Source organism: Pituophis catenifer, unplaced genomic scaffold (assembly GCF_029215685.1).
Source record: "Pituophis catenifer annectens isolate HBS135680 unplaced genomic scaffold, rPitCat1.0.hap2 SCAF_7, whole genome shotgun sequence".
Lineage (NCBI taxonomy): Eukaryota > Metazoa > Chordata > Lepidosauria > Squamata > Colubridae > Pituophis > Pituophis catenifer.
In genome coordinates, this window is record NW_027256887.1 from 57595254 (window position 1) to 57610722 (window position 15469).

General features: G+C 41.4%; 1 protein-coding gene across 1 annotated transcript; it reads left to right on the top strand.

Annotated features, from left to right (window-relative positions):
• The first annotated feature begins 8615 nt into the window (after positions 1-8615).
• Positions 8616-15469, top strand: LOC139319977 (matrix Gla protein-like). The gene is made up of 3 exons (XM_070948084.1): positions 8616-8679; positions 13230-13302; positions 15340-15469. The coding sequence occupies exons 1-3, from the start codon at positions 8616-8618 to the stop codon at positions 15467-15469; spliced, it is 267 nt and encodes an 88-aa protein (XP_070804185.1).

A 15469-nucleotide genomic window follows, 5' to 3' on the forward strand; every position in this document is an offset into this window, starting at 1 on the left:
TGAACTATCTGAGGAATGTAGGGCAGGGGGGCGATGGAGGAGTTTTCCGTCACATAGATACCAGCCCTTGTCTCCTCCCCCTCCCAGGTACTGTGTCTGCCTAAATGGGCTGATTATTCACCCTAATTGAGGGAATTTTCTCTCTCCCCACCTTTTCTTCCCCTCTTCCTTCTTCCCCTTCCCTTCTTTCCCTTTTTCATCGGGACTTACTCGAATATGATCTTGAGTATAAGACTTTGCCAAGGATTTTCCATCTTCGCCCCTAGCGTGACTCATAGACTGACTGATAGACTGATAAATCTTTCTTCCGACCATGGTCAGCCAAACTGATGCAACTGTTGAGGGGTCCTCTATTACATCATGACTCTTGTCTGTGGGAGAACTTTTTCAATCTACGGCCCCGTGGGGTTCCGCCATGAGAGGGCGGGCCGGAGGCCGCCCCCATTGGAGGAGATAATTTAGGACCCTCCTGCTGTTGTGGGAGGACAGTTGAGATACCAATAGCACATCGATGAACAATTGGCTGTGCTACATCTTTTGTGAAGTCCCCTGTCTGAGCTTTGGGCCTCCATCGCTGCATTTTGGAGATGTATATGACTGCAGATCTTCTTGCGCTGCGAGATTCCCCCTTCTCGCAGATGTGGCCCTCCTCACTATCGAGGGCCCACCTCAAGGAAGGGTTTTGGGACCCAGAGAGGTGGCATGTGAAAACGAGGGGATTGAGGGGTTTTCTAACAAAATTTTTAGTCAAATTTTTAAGGTGTCCTAGGGAGGGGGAGGGTCAGATTGGAATTCGGGCTGTGGGTATGGGGGATAACCCACAAGGGGGAGGGTCGGGTCTGGCAGTGAAGCGTGGCGTGGGGGATGGGGGACCCGGGATCGAGGGGGGGGTTAGAGCTTGTCCGGATAGTTTTTTGAACATCAGTACTGTTGGTGGGAGGGGTAGATATGGCGGGAGCAGGAGGCCATATCGTGTTAGGGGAGTGCGCACTCTCTGTCTACGAGCGGTGGCGTGCTCCGGCCCCCAAGGCTCTACTCGGTCCTCAGGTTGCATAGTCCCGCAGGACCCAGGCCTTCGGCTGATGCTGTGCAATGCCAGGTCCGTAGTAAATAAAGCCCCCCTCATCTGTGATCTTGTTCAGGAGGGGGGTGCGGACCTGGCAGGTATTATGGAGACCTGGTTGGGCCAGGAGGGGGGGTTCCCCTCGTTGAAATGTGCCCGCCAGGTTTCCAAGCATTCCATCAGCCGAGGTCACAGGAGAGGGGCGGGGGGTAGCGGTTATCATTAAAGAAGGTCTGAGACCAAGGAAGGCCACTGTTCCTCAGACGACCGGCTGTGAATCCCATTTTGTGAAATGGGGTCATGGGGTTCAGATGGGTTTGCTGATCACGTACCTGGCTCCCTGCCACGTGGCAACAGCCCTGCCCGAGCTACTCAACGTCATCGCCGTGGTGGCGGTTGATACCCCTAAGCTTATGGTCATGGGGGATTTCAACCTGCTGTCCGTGGGTGAGACGTCATAGATGGCTCGGGAATTCATGGCTTCCATGACAGCTATGGACCTGACCCAGTTAATTCATGGCCCTACCCACACAGGGGGAAACATGCTGGATCTGGTTTTTGTCTCTGGACAGTGGTTGAGGGATCTTGATATAGGGGATATAGTTACTGAACCCTTGTCATGGTCAGATCACTCTCTCCTTCGTCTTGACTTTCGAACTGCTGCACCCCGCCGCAGGGAGGCGGAGCCGGTAAGATGGTTCCGCCCCAGGCGCCTGATGGAACCTGACAGATTCCAGATGGAGCTTGGGCCATTTCCTGAGGTTCTGGCACACGCCTTGACTGGAGACCTGGTGGCCACCTGGGATAGGGCGGCTGCTGGTGCTCTGGATCGGGTCGTGCCTTTGCGGCCTCTGACCCGGCGCCGATCTCAATTGGCTCCTTGGTTTACCGAGGAACTGAGGGAGTTGAAGCGCCGGAAAAGACGCCTAGAGAGTAGTTGGAGGGCCAGTCTTTCTGAATCTGACCGGACACTAGTAAGATCCCACATTAGGAATTACTTAGTGGCGATAAAAGCAGCGAAATGTAGTTATTTTGCTGCTCTTATTGCATCATCAGATAATCGCCCGGTCGCCCTCTTTAGGGTGACCCGCTCCCTGCTCCACCAGGAAGTGCGGGAGGACCCCTTGGAGGGTAGAGCTGAGGATTTTGTTCAGTATCTGTATGACAAAATCACTCAGATTCGGGAAGATTTGGACTCCGACTGGGTAGTCTCAGGGGGAGAGACAGGGGCAGGTCTTGAGAATGTTATCTGGGATGAGTTTGATCCTGTGACCCCTGAAGACGTGGACAGGATTCTGGGTAGACTGAACGCGACCACTTGTTTATTGGACCCGTGTCCTTCCTGGTTAGTACTGGCTTCCCGGGAAGTGACACGAGGCTGGCTCCAGGGGATTATAAATGCTTCGCTGAGTGAGGGTGACTTTCCCACCACCTTGAAAGAGGCGGTGGTGAGGCCTCTCTTCAAGAAGCCTTCCCTGGACCCGGCAATGTTGGTAAATTATCGTCCGGTCTCCAACCTTCGCTTTGTTGCAAAGGTTGTTGAGAGTGTGATCGCGCAACAGCTCCCCCAGCACCTGGATGAAACGACGTAGCTGGATCCGTTCCAGTCGGGCTTCAGGCCCGGGTACAGCACGGAAACGGCATTGGTCGCGTTGGCTGATGATCTCTGGAGGGCTCGGGACAGGGGGTGCTCCTCTGTCCTGGTCCTGTTAGATCTCTCAGCGAATCATTGGCCCCCACAGAGAGGGCTCGCAACTTGGGCGTCTTCCTGGATTCACGGCTGTCTTTAGAAGAGCACTTGACGGCCGTGACCGGGAGGATTTTTTATCAGGTTCGCCTGATTCGCCAGTTGCGTCCCTTTCTGGATCGGGACTCGCTACGCACGGTCACTCATGCCCTTGTCACCTCCCGCCTGGACTATTGCAACGCTCTCTACATGGGGCTCCTCTTGAGGAGCACCCGGAGGCTCCAACTGGCGCAGAGTGCGGCCGCGCGGGTGGTAATGGGAGCGACATGGCGTTCCCATGTAACACCCCTCCTGCGCGAGCTGCACTGGCTCCCGGTGGTCTTCCGGGTGCGCTTCAAGGTTCTGGTTACCACCTTTAAAGCGCTCCATGGCTTAGGACCCGGGTACTTGCGGGACCGCCTACTACCACCAATAGCCTCCCACCGGCCGGTACGCTCCCATAGAGAGGGGCTCCTCCGGGTGCCGTCAGCCAAACAATGCCGACTGGCGGCCCCCAGGGGGAGAGCCTTCTCTGTGGGGGCACCTACTATCTGGAACGAGCTCCCCCCAGAGATACGGAGGATCCCGGATCTGCGCACCTTCCGCCGCGCCTTAAAGACCTTACTATTTCACCAGGCCGGCCTGGCCTAATTTTCCCCCTCTTTTATAAAAGATTTTTAAAATATTAAATATCTCTTAGTATTTTATATATTCAATTTTAAATTGGTTTTAAAAGTTTGGGGTTTAAAATTTGTCGGGGCCAAAATTATTTAATTTGATTTTATTCTATTTTTTAAATTTTGTATTGTATGTGTTTTTATTGTTTGGCTGTGCACCGCCCTGAGTCCTTCGGGAGTAGGGCGGTATAGAAATCTAATAAAATGAAATGAAATGAAAATGAAATTCTTTAGACTCAAGTAAGACTCAATTGTGTCTGGGTTCACAACATTGGCTGACACAAAAGTAAACACATTATGATTTGGAACCCAACACCAGTAGGGCTGGATTAAAATTATTTGTAATTCTTGAGGGCCATTGGTTGGATTTTACACAAGTTGCTGATCAACGGTGAGGATCAGTTTCAGTTCAAAAAATATATATGTTAGGATATGGTGTAAACCTAACAAGTTGTTCAGGCAATATATGTGTTCTGTAACTTTAAATGTATTCTGTAACTTTAAATGTAATGCTGAGTAATTGTACTGCTGAGTCATTGTAATGACTAATGACTGCTGACTGAATGCTGACTGCAATTATCATAATTGTACTGATGAGTCATTGCACTGCTGACTTCATTTATCTTAAGTGGATAATTACTAGTGTAAACTGTATATAAGAAGGAAGCTGAGCTATAGTCATTGTTGGACCTGCTCTCATCATTGCTTGACTTGCTGCTTGTCGTGGATAGATATGCTACCATCGTGATTTGTTACCAGCGTTGAATTGCTGTTTGTCTGGTAAGAAGATATCTGTAACTTTGGATTGATTTGAATGGCTAAAGACTTGGATTGACTAAAAGACTATGCAATTGTTTTTCACTACGAAGTAAAAGCTTTGTTAAACCAGTTTGTATGTATTGTATTCATTGCTCTCAGTACCGTTTCTCTGTGCACTTACTCTGCTGGTTGGTAACACAACAATATCCTTAACAATATATTTTGTGTTAAACTATGTTTGCTAGTTCTTCTAAGCCCTTTCTCATCAGTTATGGGACAAAAGGGAGAAATTAGCTCATTACAGGCAGAATCCTGGCAGCCCCAAATTCTGAGTGGGTGCCCCATTTAAGCCAGTGCTTTATAAACTTACATTTGGGACTCCCCATCCAGCATGAGATGAGATGGGTAGCACTCATCAAACCAAATCAAATTAAATCAAAACACCAATCTAAGCCAAGTCCAATGCTTATGCCAGATAAAATGAAGAAATGCTAGTGATGGAAGGAAGCCTTGTCAATACTCTTCTGGTGCAAGTATTCCTGGAATATCAAAGATACCATGAAGGAGATAGGTGAAAACTGTATTCCTCAAAACATTTGGTTTGGAACCTATTAGTGTGATTATGTGCTGCCACACCTACAGTAAAGTTGATAATGGTTTTAATGGATGATTTAGTAAAATATCATCAGCATCAGCATCATTGTAGCCATTGTCTATCCACCAAAGGATGAAGGCCTCTTCCACGTTTCCAACCAATACAGTTAAGCTTTCTTTTGTAAATTGGGCCCACAATACTTGCTGATGTCATTGCTCCATCTTGTTTTAGGCCTCTTTTGTGGATGCTTTTTATCAAGTGGAATCCATTATATAATTAAATGTATAATGCAAATAGCGCCATCCTGTGTTATAGTTAAGTTCTTAGTTTTAGGGTTGGTTTCCTTTATATAACAACTGTGAAAAACTGTCTTTTCAATTATGTTTTTATTTTTACTTATGTGAATCTAAATAAAACTACAGAACACACCAATATGATCTCTCTCATCTCAGATTTCCAAAAGGAAACTTGTCCTCTTCCTTAGCCCTTTCAGAAAATTCTCAATATTCTCTCTGTTTCTTCTGAACTGGAAGCTACGCAGAAGCACATGCTTCATAGAAGCTTTCTAATTGGAACTATTTGAAAAAGATCTCCAACTCTCAGGACCCATCAAACCGTTCTTGGTTTCCTAATCCTTACCAACGATATATTATGGTGACTCCCCACTCCCAATAATACTAAATAATACTAATGATACAATATATTTCAGTAAAATTATTCTCGTTCACCTTATTTTTCCTTTTCCTGAAGTGTTAAAACTATAAGCAATTTTTTAAAAAACCATGTTCTGATAAAATTTTGGAAAAGCTGTCTGAGCCATATAACATTTCTTAGGAAAAATATTTTACCCAACAGTCAACCAGTTAACCATCTCTGAGCAATCCACATTGTAGTTTAAATTGCTTCTCTCCTATCTGTTCCAATCTGTTTCTTAAATCAACTTCAGAAATCTCTGGCTGGGTGGCAGTGGGTTAGCAACAGACTGGGTGCTCGATGCAGTTTATGTAAAACTTGATAGATTAAGATAGATAGATAGATAGTAAGATAGATCTTACTTCTTGCCCTTCTCCTTGCCCCATGCATGAATGAGAATAATTTTACTGAAATATATTGTATCATTTAGTATCTTTCTTCTTTCTTTCTTTCTTTCTTTCTTTCTTTCTTTCTTTCTTTCTTTCTTTCTTTCTTTCTTTCCTTCCTTCTTTCCTTCCTTGCTTCCTTCCTTCGGTCCTGGAGAAAAATTAATCTATGTGGTTGCTAAGAGTCAACACCAATTTGATGGCACAATCAAATAATCCCTTGATTTCCCAGATGTTCACATAAATGTTTTCCCTCTCCCCTCCAGCCTTATCTCCTTTTTCTAACATATGCGCTTTTTATTTATTTTTTCCTTTGATGGTTCTGTAGTGCCATTGTAATTCAGATGTTACTACAATCAAAACAAGAGGGAATAGGTATTCTTTCATTGCTATGTTCAACCAGTCCCTGGAAGAAAAGGGGTATGCAACATCCTGCAGCCAGCTGGAGCCAGAGCAGCTACTGGAATAAAACAAACTGCTGGAGACCCTTTCACTCTGAAAGGCAACATTAGAAAACATTAGTTTTGAAACAAAGCTGGAAAACACAGGCACTGGGTGTATTTTCATAGTGTATTTTTAATAGATTGGGAGTGGGATGAAGATGTATCATCCATTTCGACATGCAAGAAGTGGTGAATAGGTGTACTGTCGATGAGCCAAGGAAAAACTGTGGATCTGCTTATTGTTTCAGATTATATTCTTACAGTGTCTACTGTCCAAAAAAAGAGTCACTGAAAGAACAAAGGTTAGACATCCTGAATTAGTTAAAAAAAAACCCCACAGTATTGGAATTGGTTGCATTAAATGTGATCATTTCCAAGGAAATGTTAATGACAGCAATTTTTTCCATTCAAGGCTGGAATGCATTTTTATTGCATATAAGACTAACTTTGGAGAATAGTGCTAAGGTTTTTTATTTTTATCTCTAGAGTAATAAATATGATTGTACTTTTAAAAAGAAGATTAGAACATTAAAGCTGCCAACTCTCTACATCCCTGCTCGTGAATCAGTTTCAGTGGACTTAAAAGTATATCTACCGGTTTTTTAAAAATATAAAGCATTCTCTTCAGTTTCATTAATGTGCCTTCTTGAACAGTCTAGCTAATACAGGTGCATTGTAATGCTTAGCAGTTGAGTTAAATCCCAGTGCATCATGATACTTAGGCAATATCCAAACAACATCCAAATCTGAATATCAGAGGAGCATGCACTTTCTGCCATCTACCCAACTGATGCTGCTTGTGCGCCTTTAACCAGAGTCTTATGTTAACATTTCTGCCACCCTAAAAAAGCCACAGTTTTTAATGTAGGGAAATCAGCATTTCCAATCCTAAGGCAAGTTCCACATTTGTTTTCTGTAAGAGCAAATTAGTGGAGTTGAACTTGGTTAAGAGTTACACTTAACAAAATTAAAGATGACCAAAGTTGTGTATATAAAATGATGCTGTGTACTTGGGCTTTTTGGTGTATCATATTATACAAACAAACCATGCTGCTGTAAGATTTTCTCCATGGTTTCCTCTGTTGAGCTGAAGGAAGCAAAGGCTTGGCTTAGAATAACAGACTCCTAGGCTCATGAGGTAATGGCAGCTCTGAAGGTATTTCCAGATTATTTTCTATATGCTTCTCACTTCTCTCCCCCTCCCTTTCTCTCTCTCTCTTTTTTACAATTACAATTTATTTTAGTCAGATTTATATGCCGCTCTTCTCCCGTAGGACTCGGGGCGGCTCACAGCAATAGAACAACCCGACAATAAGTGAAAATTAAATAATATTAAAACCAATTTAAAATCCCCAAGTCCCCAAGTTAAAATCCGCGGCAGATCAGGGAAGTTGATGGAAGAGCCATGTCTTTACGTCGGCACAGAAGGTGCGGAGGTCGGGGGCCGTCCGGTGCTTGGTGGGCAACCCATTCCAGAGGGTCGGTGCGGCCACAGAGAATGCCCTCATTCTGGGGACTGCCAGCTGACACTGTCTAGCTGAGGGGACCCGGAGGAGGGCAGCCTTATGTATGCGCACTGGGCGGTGGGAGGCCGGTAGGAGGTGATCCTGCAAATACCCCGGGCCTGTGCCATGAAGGGCTTTATAGGTGAGTACCAGCACCTTGAAACGGACCCGGAGGACCACCGGCAACCAGTGCAGCTCGGGCAATAGTGGTGTTATATGGGAGTAGCGAGACGCACCCGTAACTACTCACGCAGCCGCATTCTGAACCAGTTGGAGCCTCCGGGTACACCCCAAGGGCAGCCCCATGTAGAGGGCATTGTAATCCCATGTAAAGGGATTGAACATTTTGTTACTGCAAACTTTCTTATATCCCACGAACCCCAGGAAGCTTTGGATCTTCAACTATTTATCTTCCGCCCATTTGGAATGAATTGTTATTTTCCAGCAACAAGTTTGTCATTTGCTTTTTGTTTGAAATACATTTGTGGGAGTCCTTGAAATTCTTTGAAAATGACAGGAGCTTTTGGCTTAAGGCAAATGTGCAAATGACTGCTAGAACCAGATGTGGGCTTTTTAGTCCAATGAAAAATTTTGAATTAGAACCAGGACTCAAGAAAGAGAGGGCCAGAGATGTCTTGGCTGTGGGCCTGTTGTATGTAGTCACAGAATATAAGCGGTGGCTGAAAGGCAAAAGCTTGTAAGAAGTTACTGGACCTTTCAAAAGAAGCTCAAGCAACAGAGAAAAATTATTAGGAAAAGGAGAATACGATGAATCTCCTGATGCTTCTGCTGTTTGCCTTGCTGCTGACAGTCCCCTGCTGTTGTGAAGGAGGTAAGGGAATATGACATATAGGCTGTGATCTTCTCCAATTCTGTGACATGCCTCAGACTTACAGTATTTCTCCATATGTATCTAGATATTAGCAGTTGGATCCTTAATATGAGATCTGCTCCAATAAATCTGAAAGAAGCCTTGACTTAAGAAAAGCGATACAGACACCTCAGTACAAATGATGAATGAACATACAGCCCATCAACATTTGAGCAGTCTCTTTCTCTTACGTATGAGATAAAAGAACAATATGTTCAGATTATTTAGTGTCAAGATAATATTCACAATGAATTTATATCCAAATCCCTTCTTTCTGAGATTTTAAAATAGAGAAAATTTTAAAAAATGTGTTTGTTTGATAGATTGAATAGAATTTTTGTGGCAATGTATAAAAGAAAATAATTTCTTTTTCATGTTTTTTTCATAATTCTTCAGCTTTAAAATTTGGAATACAGAAGAAAGCTAGCATCTCATATAACTTACACAAATAGGCTTATTTTAGTAAACTACTAAAAGTTTTTCTGAGTCTTTTTTTAAAAATCATTTAAAAATTGTTTAAACACTGATTGGCCAATAAATACTTCTTACTGTAAAAACAAGTATTCTTGTGTTTTGTATATTGTGCCTAAATGAGTGGGGATACAAAGTCTCTGAGTTATACCAGATATTTCATACTATCTTATCTTTTTTTAAAGCTTCATCCAACGTTTTGGGTGAAGGTAAGTAATTCCCCATTACAGATCCTAATAGATCTGGTGTGTGTATGGGTAGAAGATAGAGATGATAGATAGATAGATAGATAGATAGATAACCATCTCTGTATGTATTTGTTTATTTATTGTTCATTTGATATCTGGTTTTTATCCACCTCTTTAGAAAAGATACTGGAAACTTACTGGGAAAGGGGTGATAATGCAGCTGCCTGGAACTCAGTTGGGAGAAAAAGGTTTCCCTTCTTCCAATATGTTAGCAACCCCTTGAACTAGATGGGGGAAAGCTAAGGGTTCCTTGTTTTTCCATGTGTAGACCAATTATGGTGTCAAATATTACTACTGTTTGTAATTTTTGAATTTTCAGAGAGCCAAATAACATGGAGAAACTTTACAGGAAAGCTTGTGGTCCCTGGTAGCTAACTTAACACACATCTCTTTTAGGTGTTAAAAGAGACCTGGCACAAACTCAGTTTGCCTATTAGTCCCCTGATGAATAAATGTCCTATTGGCTAGACACATAGGAATATTCTTGCCAGATAGTCTGGCAAAAACTAAGAAAAGTTCTCAGAACGTGGTGGCCAAATCAGTCTGATGGTCTGTTGCAGCAAAATAACTCTCCTGGCACCTACCTGATTTATTGTAGCATAAACTTTGTGGATTAGAGTTGCTTCCTCAAATATTATTTGATGAAGGCAGATCTAAAGCTATCATACAAGGTCTCACAAGATGTCTCCATCTTTAAAAAGAAAAAAAAATGTGTCTGGCATACATTTTCTTTGGCCATTCAACAGATTTTAAATGATTTTTCTCCTCCAAAATACCACTGCCATTTTTTTTTCTATTGAAAGGTCTCAGCAATTCATTGACTATTCAGAATATTAGACATTTATCTGTAATACTCAATGATTCCTGATATTTCATGTATGACACAAGATATAGGGAGTCCTCCTCACCACAATTGAGTCCCGATTTTCCATTGTTAAACAAGGCTATTGTTATGTGAGTTGCTCCCAATTTTAGAATCTTTTTTTGCAATGGTTAAGAGAACCACTGCAATTGTTAAGTGAATCATATGTTCTTTAAGCAAATATGGATTTTCCCATTGTCTTTGCTTGTCAGAAGGTCCTAAATCAGTGTTTCTCAACCTTGGTAGCTTGAAGATGGGTGGACTTCAACTCCCAGAATTCTGGGAGTTGAAGTCCACCCATCTTCAAGCTACCAAGGTTGAGAAACACTGTCCTAAATGGTGATTGCATGACCTCAGGACACTGCACCATTGTAAATACATGCCGAATGCCAAGCAACCAGATTTTGATCATGTGCTGTGGGGATGCTATGTTGATTCTAAGTGGGGGACTGATTGTAAATCACATTTTTCAGTGCCACTGTAACTTTGAACGGTCACTAAATGAATAGTGGTAAATTGAGGACAGTGCGCAACACTGTGCACTAATATGACATGGCATATTAGTGTAATTTTTGAATTCTCTGGTTCAGGGAATATTTTCACAATTATGACTGCTAGACAGAACCACATTTCCTTTTGGAGAAGACATGATGTTACCCAATAAATGGGTCATATTGAGCCCTTAAATCACTACCACTTGACAATCCTTTATATCTAGACATTGTAGAAGCTCCATATTATTATTATTATTTATTGAATTTGTATACCGCCCTACTCCCGAAAGACTCAGGGCGGTGAACAGCCAAATAAAATACATATAATACAAATGTTAAAAAACCATTAAAATACAATTAAATAATTGGCCTGGAAAACAAAATTTAAAACACCCCAAATTCATAAGACAAATTTAAAATTTAAAAATTTTAAAAATTTTAAAAAAGTTTAAAAGAGAGGTTAGGCCAGGCCGGTCTGCTGGAAAAGAAATATTTTGATGGCATGGCAGAAAGCGCACAAGTCCAGGATCCTCCGTATCTCCGGGGGGAGCTCGTTCCAGATGGCGGGTGCCCCCACAGAGAAGGCTCTTCCGCTGGGGGCCGCCAGTCAACATTGTTTGGCCGACGGCACCCTGAGGAGCCCCTCTCTATGGGAGTGTACTGGTCTGGTCACCAAACAATCAGTCTTGAAGCTATTTATCATACTAATAAATTCTTCATAGGTTTTCAAATAATTCCTGCTTCCTGAATGTAGAAATGGTATTCTATCATAATCGTATCCCTGGATAGATAGTTGGACTGTGAGAAGTTGGGGTTTTGATCAGAACCACAGGGCTTTCTTTCAGTCAATGTCCTGTGACCAAACACTCCATCTGAGGCAGGCTTTGGCAACCCTAATGTTTGCTTGTAGAGGAACATACTTTGTACTCTGAGGGGAGCTAAGGACCACAACATTCATGTAAGCAGAGTTGTATTGGAGATGTTTGAGGAGTTTTATTTTTTAATTGCTACTTCTATTTTACAGTTTAAACTGTAGCTTTCACCTGCTTCCTACTTCAAACAGACAGGAATCTATCTTTAGTTTTCAGCAGCAAGCTAGAAAAAGGGAACTCATGGTTTTATACCTTCAGTTTAGAGGAGGTTCCAAACTAAATAGAAGGTGAGACAATTCCTGTAAACAAGAATTTTTAATTATCAAACATTTACAAAGTGCAAAAATTTACATTTAAGTGTTCACCTTGTTTGTTCCTTATTTCCCACTCTACTTAGCATTTAATTTTTAGTATCCTATCACTTGTGTCAATAATTTGTTTTCTCTAGTGTTTTATTTTTATTTTTTTATTTATGCTATGCTTCTGTGTTCCTTTTCTATTCCTTTTTGTATCCCCTAGCTTGATAAAAGACTAGTCTCTTTCATTGTCCTATTCCTATAGTCTAATATCCTTTATGGTTCTTTACATGACCACATACAACTGTTTCCCACACCACACAACTCTGTCCAAAGTCACTTACCTGGTTCTTGATATGTTGGCTCTATTATTGGGAGAGATTCAGGCAGATTTCTCATTGCTGCTCTGAGCTTCTAAGGGATAATGATGTTAGACTTTGCTCCTGGGTAGAAGCCTTGAGAGATTAGCAATTCTTTTTTTCTGTGCTTTGCTTTGTGCCAACAAGTCCCTCTTCAGCTGCTGCTCTGGGCCTCTAATAATCTCTTGGCAGCATTCTGGGCTTGCTTGCTTGCTATCTATCTATCTATCCTGCTGTTTTTTTTACAAATAACATATTTTACAAAAGGTGGCAAACATGTCCAATGCACTTTCCTCCTCCTGGTTTCCCCACTGCAACAAACTTGTGACGTGGGTTAGGCTTATAGTGCCATTGTGGACGTCCATCATCTGGGCCTTTGTTGTCAGCATATTCCATATGATTGTGGATGTCCCAGCTTCATTGGAGCATAGCTGGCCCTCTGACTTAATACAGACCTCCTAAATGCCACTGCTCTAACTCACCTGAGAGGTTTGGATAGTAGTATCTTGGCTTCCTTGAATGTCTTATCAGCAACAATCTTGCCCAGATGCCATTGCCCTGCTGTTGCGGCCACAGCTCACTCTTCTAGTTGCCATGCTGCTGGTTGCACCACTCCTGATACCCTGGCTACTGCTGACATTTATCTGCTATTGCCTGCAAATGCCAATGTGTTATTTATGTAGCACTTTTCTAAAAGGTGGGTAAGGATGGGTCCAAAAAGGTACAATTGGGCAGATGGTTTTTGCCACTGGCTGTGTGTCCTCGCACAAAAAGCAACTGGAATTTCTAGGTCTACAGGTTTGCTACCCCAAACTAGAGCATGATAGGAGTTCTAACTTCAGAAATTATTTTGTGCTTTTGCATTTAAGGCTGTTTTCTCATTTTTTAAATGTATTTTATTTACAACAGGGATTAAAATTGGTCAGGAAAAAGCAAATACCTTTATGAGAAGACAGAAGAGGGCTTACCCATATTCTGAAAGGTAATGCAGAGATGTGTAATTATTCATTATCAATGTAACTGAGAAAAGAGGAATGCAAAGATTATGAAAAGCATTGAAATGCCAGTCAATTCTTCTTCGCTTTAACAAGGCTAATTTAAATATTATTGCAGGGAGGAAAAAGTGCTTTTTAAGGTGATATCCAGTGTAACTGATATAGTATTTCAGAAGTGTTTATTTGGCGTGTAGCGGTATAAATGCAAGTTGACACATTGCATTCATTTTAGCAGATGGCATACAGCTGTTACAGTCTCATGAAGGTGCTGAATGTATGAAATAAATAAAGGGCAAGAATGTTTAAATGTTATGATTATCATATGCTATGGTTTTGTCTCTGTAATTGCTGGAGAAAGTTATACATATTCTGGCTTCTGGTACTACTGAAATGGCTCACAACAATGCCAATAAAAAACTTGCTTCTTTTATTAAGTAAATTAAGGATTAAGGTTCTTTTCATCAACCAACAAACCTCATGTTCCTTCCCATGGCTGTTCTAGCCACTCAGATCTAGAGTGCTATGATCCTGTATCTCCTGTAGCATTGTAACATCTCGTTTCTGCCATGGTTCTGGGAATGAATACCGCTCCTTTTGCAGTTTTGATCCGCATATTTTGCTCTTCACTTTTGCCCAAGTTACAGAAACTCATGTTCTTCCTCCAATATCCATCACTTAGGCTTACCTGGGTTCTCTTATTTTTGGGATCTCAAGGTTCTATTTTTGGGCTAACCACTAATTCTCTGGCCACTCTGTTCCTAATCCCTGTTTGTTCTAATTTACATGGATTTCTTTTTCCACCTTATAGTATTCAATCATTTTCTCAGTGGTATCATAACACTGAATCAGCCTTAGAGAGTTAAGAAAAAATAAACTGCAAATTGGTGTTAATTGTTACCAGGAAAAGATTTTTTTTCTGCCAATTTTCAATTTGCTGAAAGAAAATTTGCTTTAGAAATTATTTAAAAGAAGAAAATAATTTTGAAGCAATTCTCCTAGATAAGAGTTCTGTGTTCTTGCACTTATTTAATTCTGAAGCATTGAAGGCTGTGTGGGAATATTTTATTTTTTACTGTGCAAATCTCTCTCCAGTAATTCCAAAACCCTCAACTTCTTACATTTTCCCAAAAGAAGACAGCCAGTACATTTTTGCCCCATTAGGCTTTTTCAGCAGTGGTACTATGTCAACTCCCTGCGGAGTTCTTGAAGAATTTCTCTTAAATTTCTTTTCCTTGACCATAAATTTGGTGGCTAATTTTAAAGTATTGTTTTGAAATTTATTAAAATTAAATTAAATAAATTAAATTTATTTAAGCCCAACTCCAGGTATAATAAAGACCCATTAAGGCTCTCATCCATCAACTTTTTTTAAAAAACCCAAAACCTATAACTTACTCTCAAACTGATTCCCCATCTATACTAACTTTAGTTACATGCTTATAAATATGTGGCTAAAATCTAATAGAGAGTTGTTGTAGTTTAAAAGTAAAAATGATTGGCAGGAATACAGTTAAACTCTCCTTTGTTTCTCCATGGAATAACATTCTAAGTTAAAGGTGTTATTGTTTTTAAGAAACAGTTACTGAGATAAAATTGCATATATTACAATAATTTCTTTGTAAATTATTGGCAAATACGGGCAAAACAAATGCAGTAATGTGTTTATTACTAAAACCCATTTAGTGGCAGCAGGTGATCTACCCATCAATAGTTTATCTCTGAATATAACTAAATGAATTGGGAAGCCTGGAATTGGGATAACTCAGGAGCTGGATTCATGATGCTACACTAATGGGGAAATGTATAAAGGCTTAGCAGGTTCCTGTTTGAGCTCTTCTTCCAGCCTGCTCAGCAAAATGAGATGGCACAAATATAGAAAGATTGGCTTACCTCATTTTAAAGGAAATGGCATCATTCACATTAAGATTTAAGGAAGGGATACAGTGCAAGGCTATGAAGTCAAGCCTCCAACATAGTTTCACAGTATTGCTGCTTCTTCCTCTGATCTTGTCCCTTTTCTTCAGGTACTACGAAATGTTCAAGTCCCCGATGGAGATGAAGCAAGAACAGTGTGAACATTATGCACCCTGTAACTACTACTCTGAAATAGTGGGATTTCCTACAGCATATCGCCATTACTTTGGGAGCATCTGA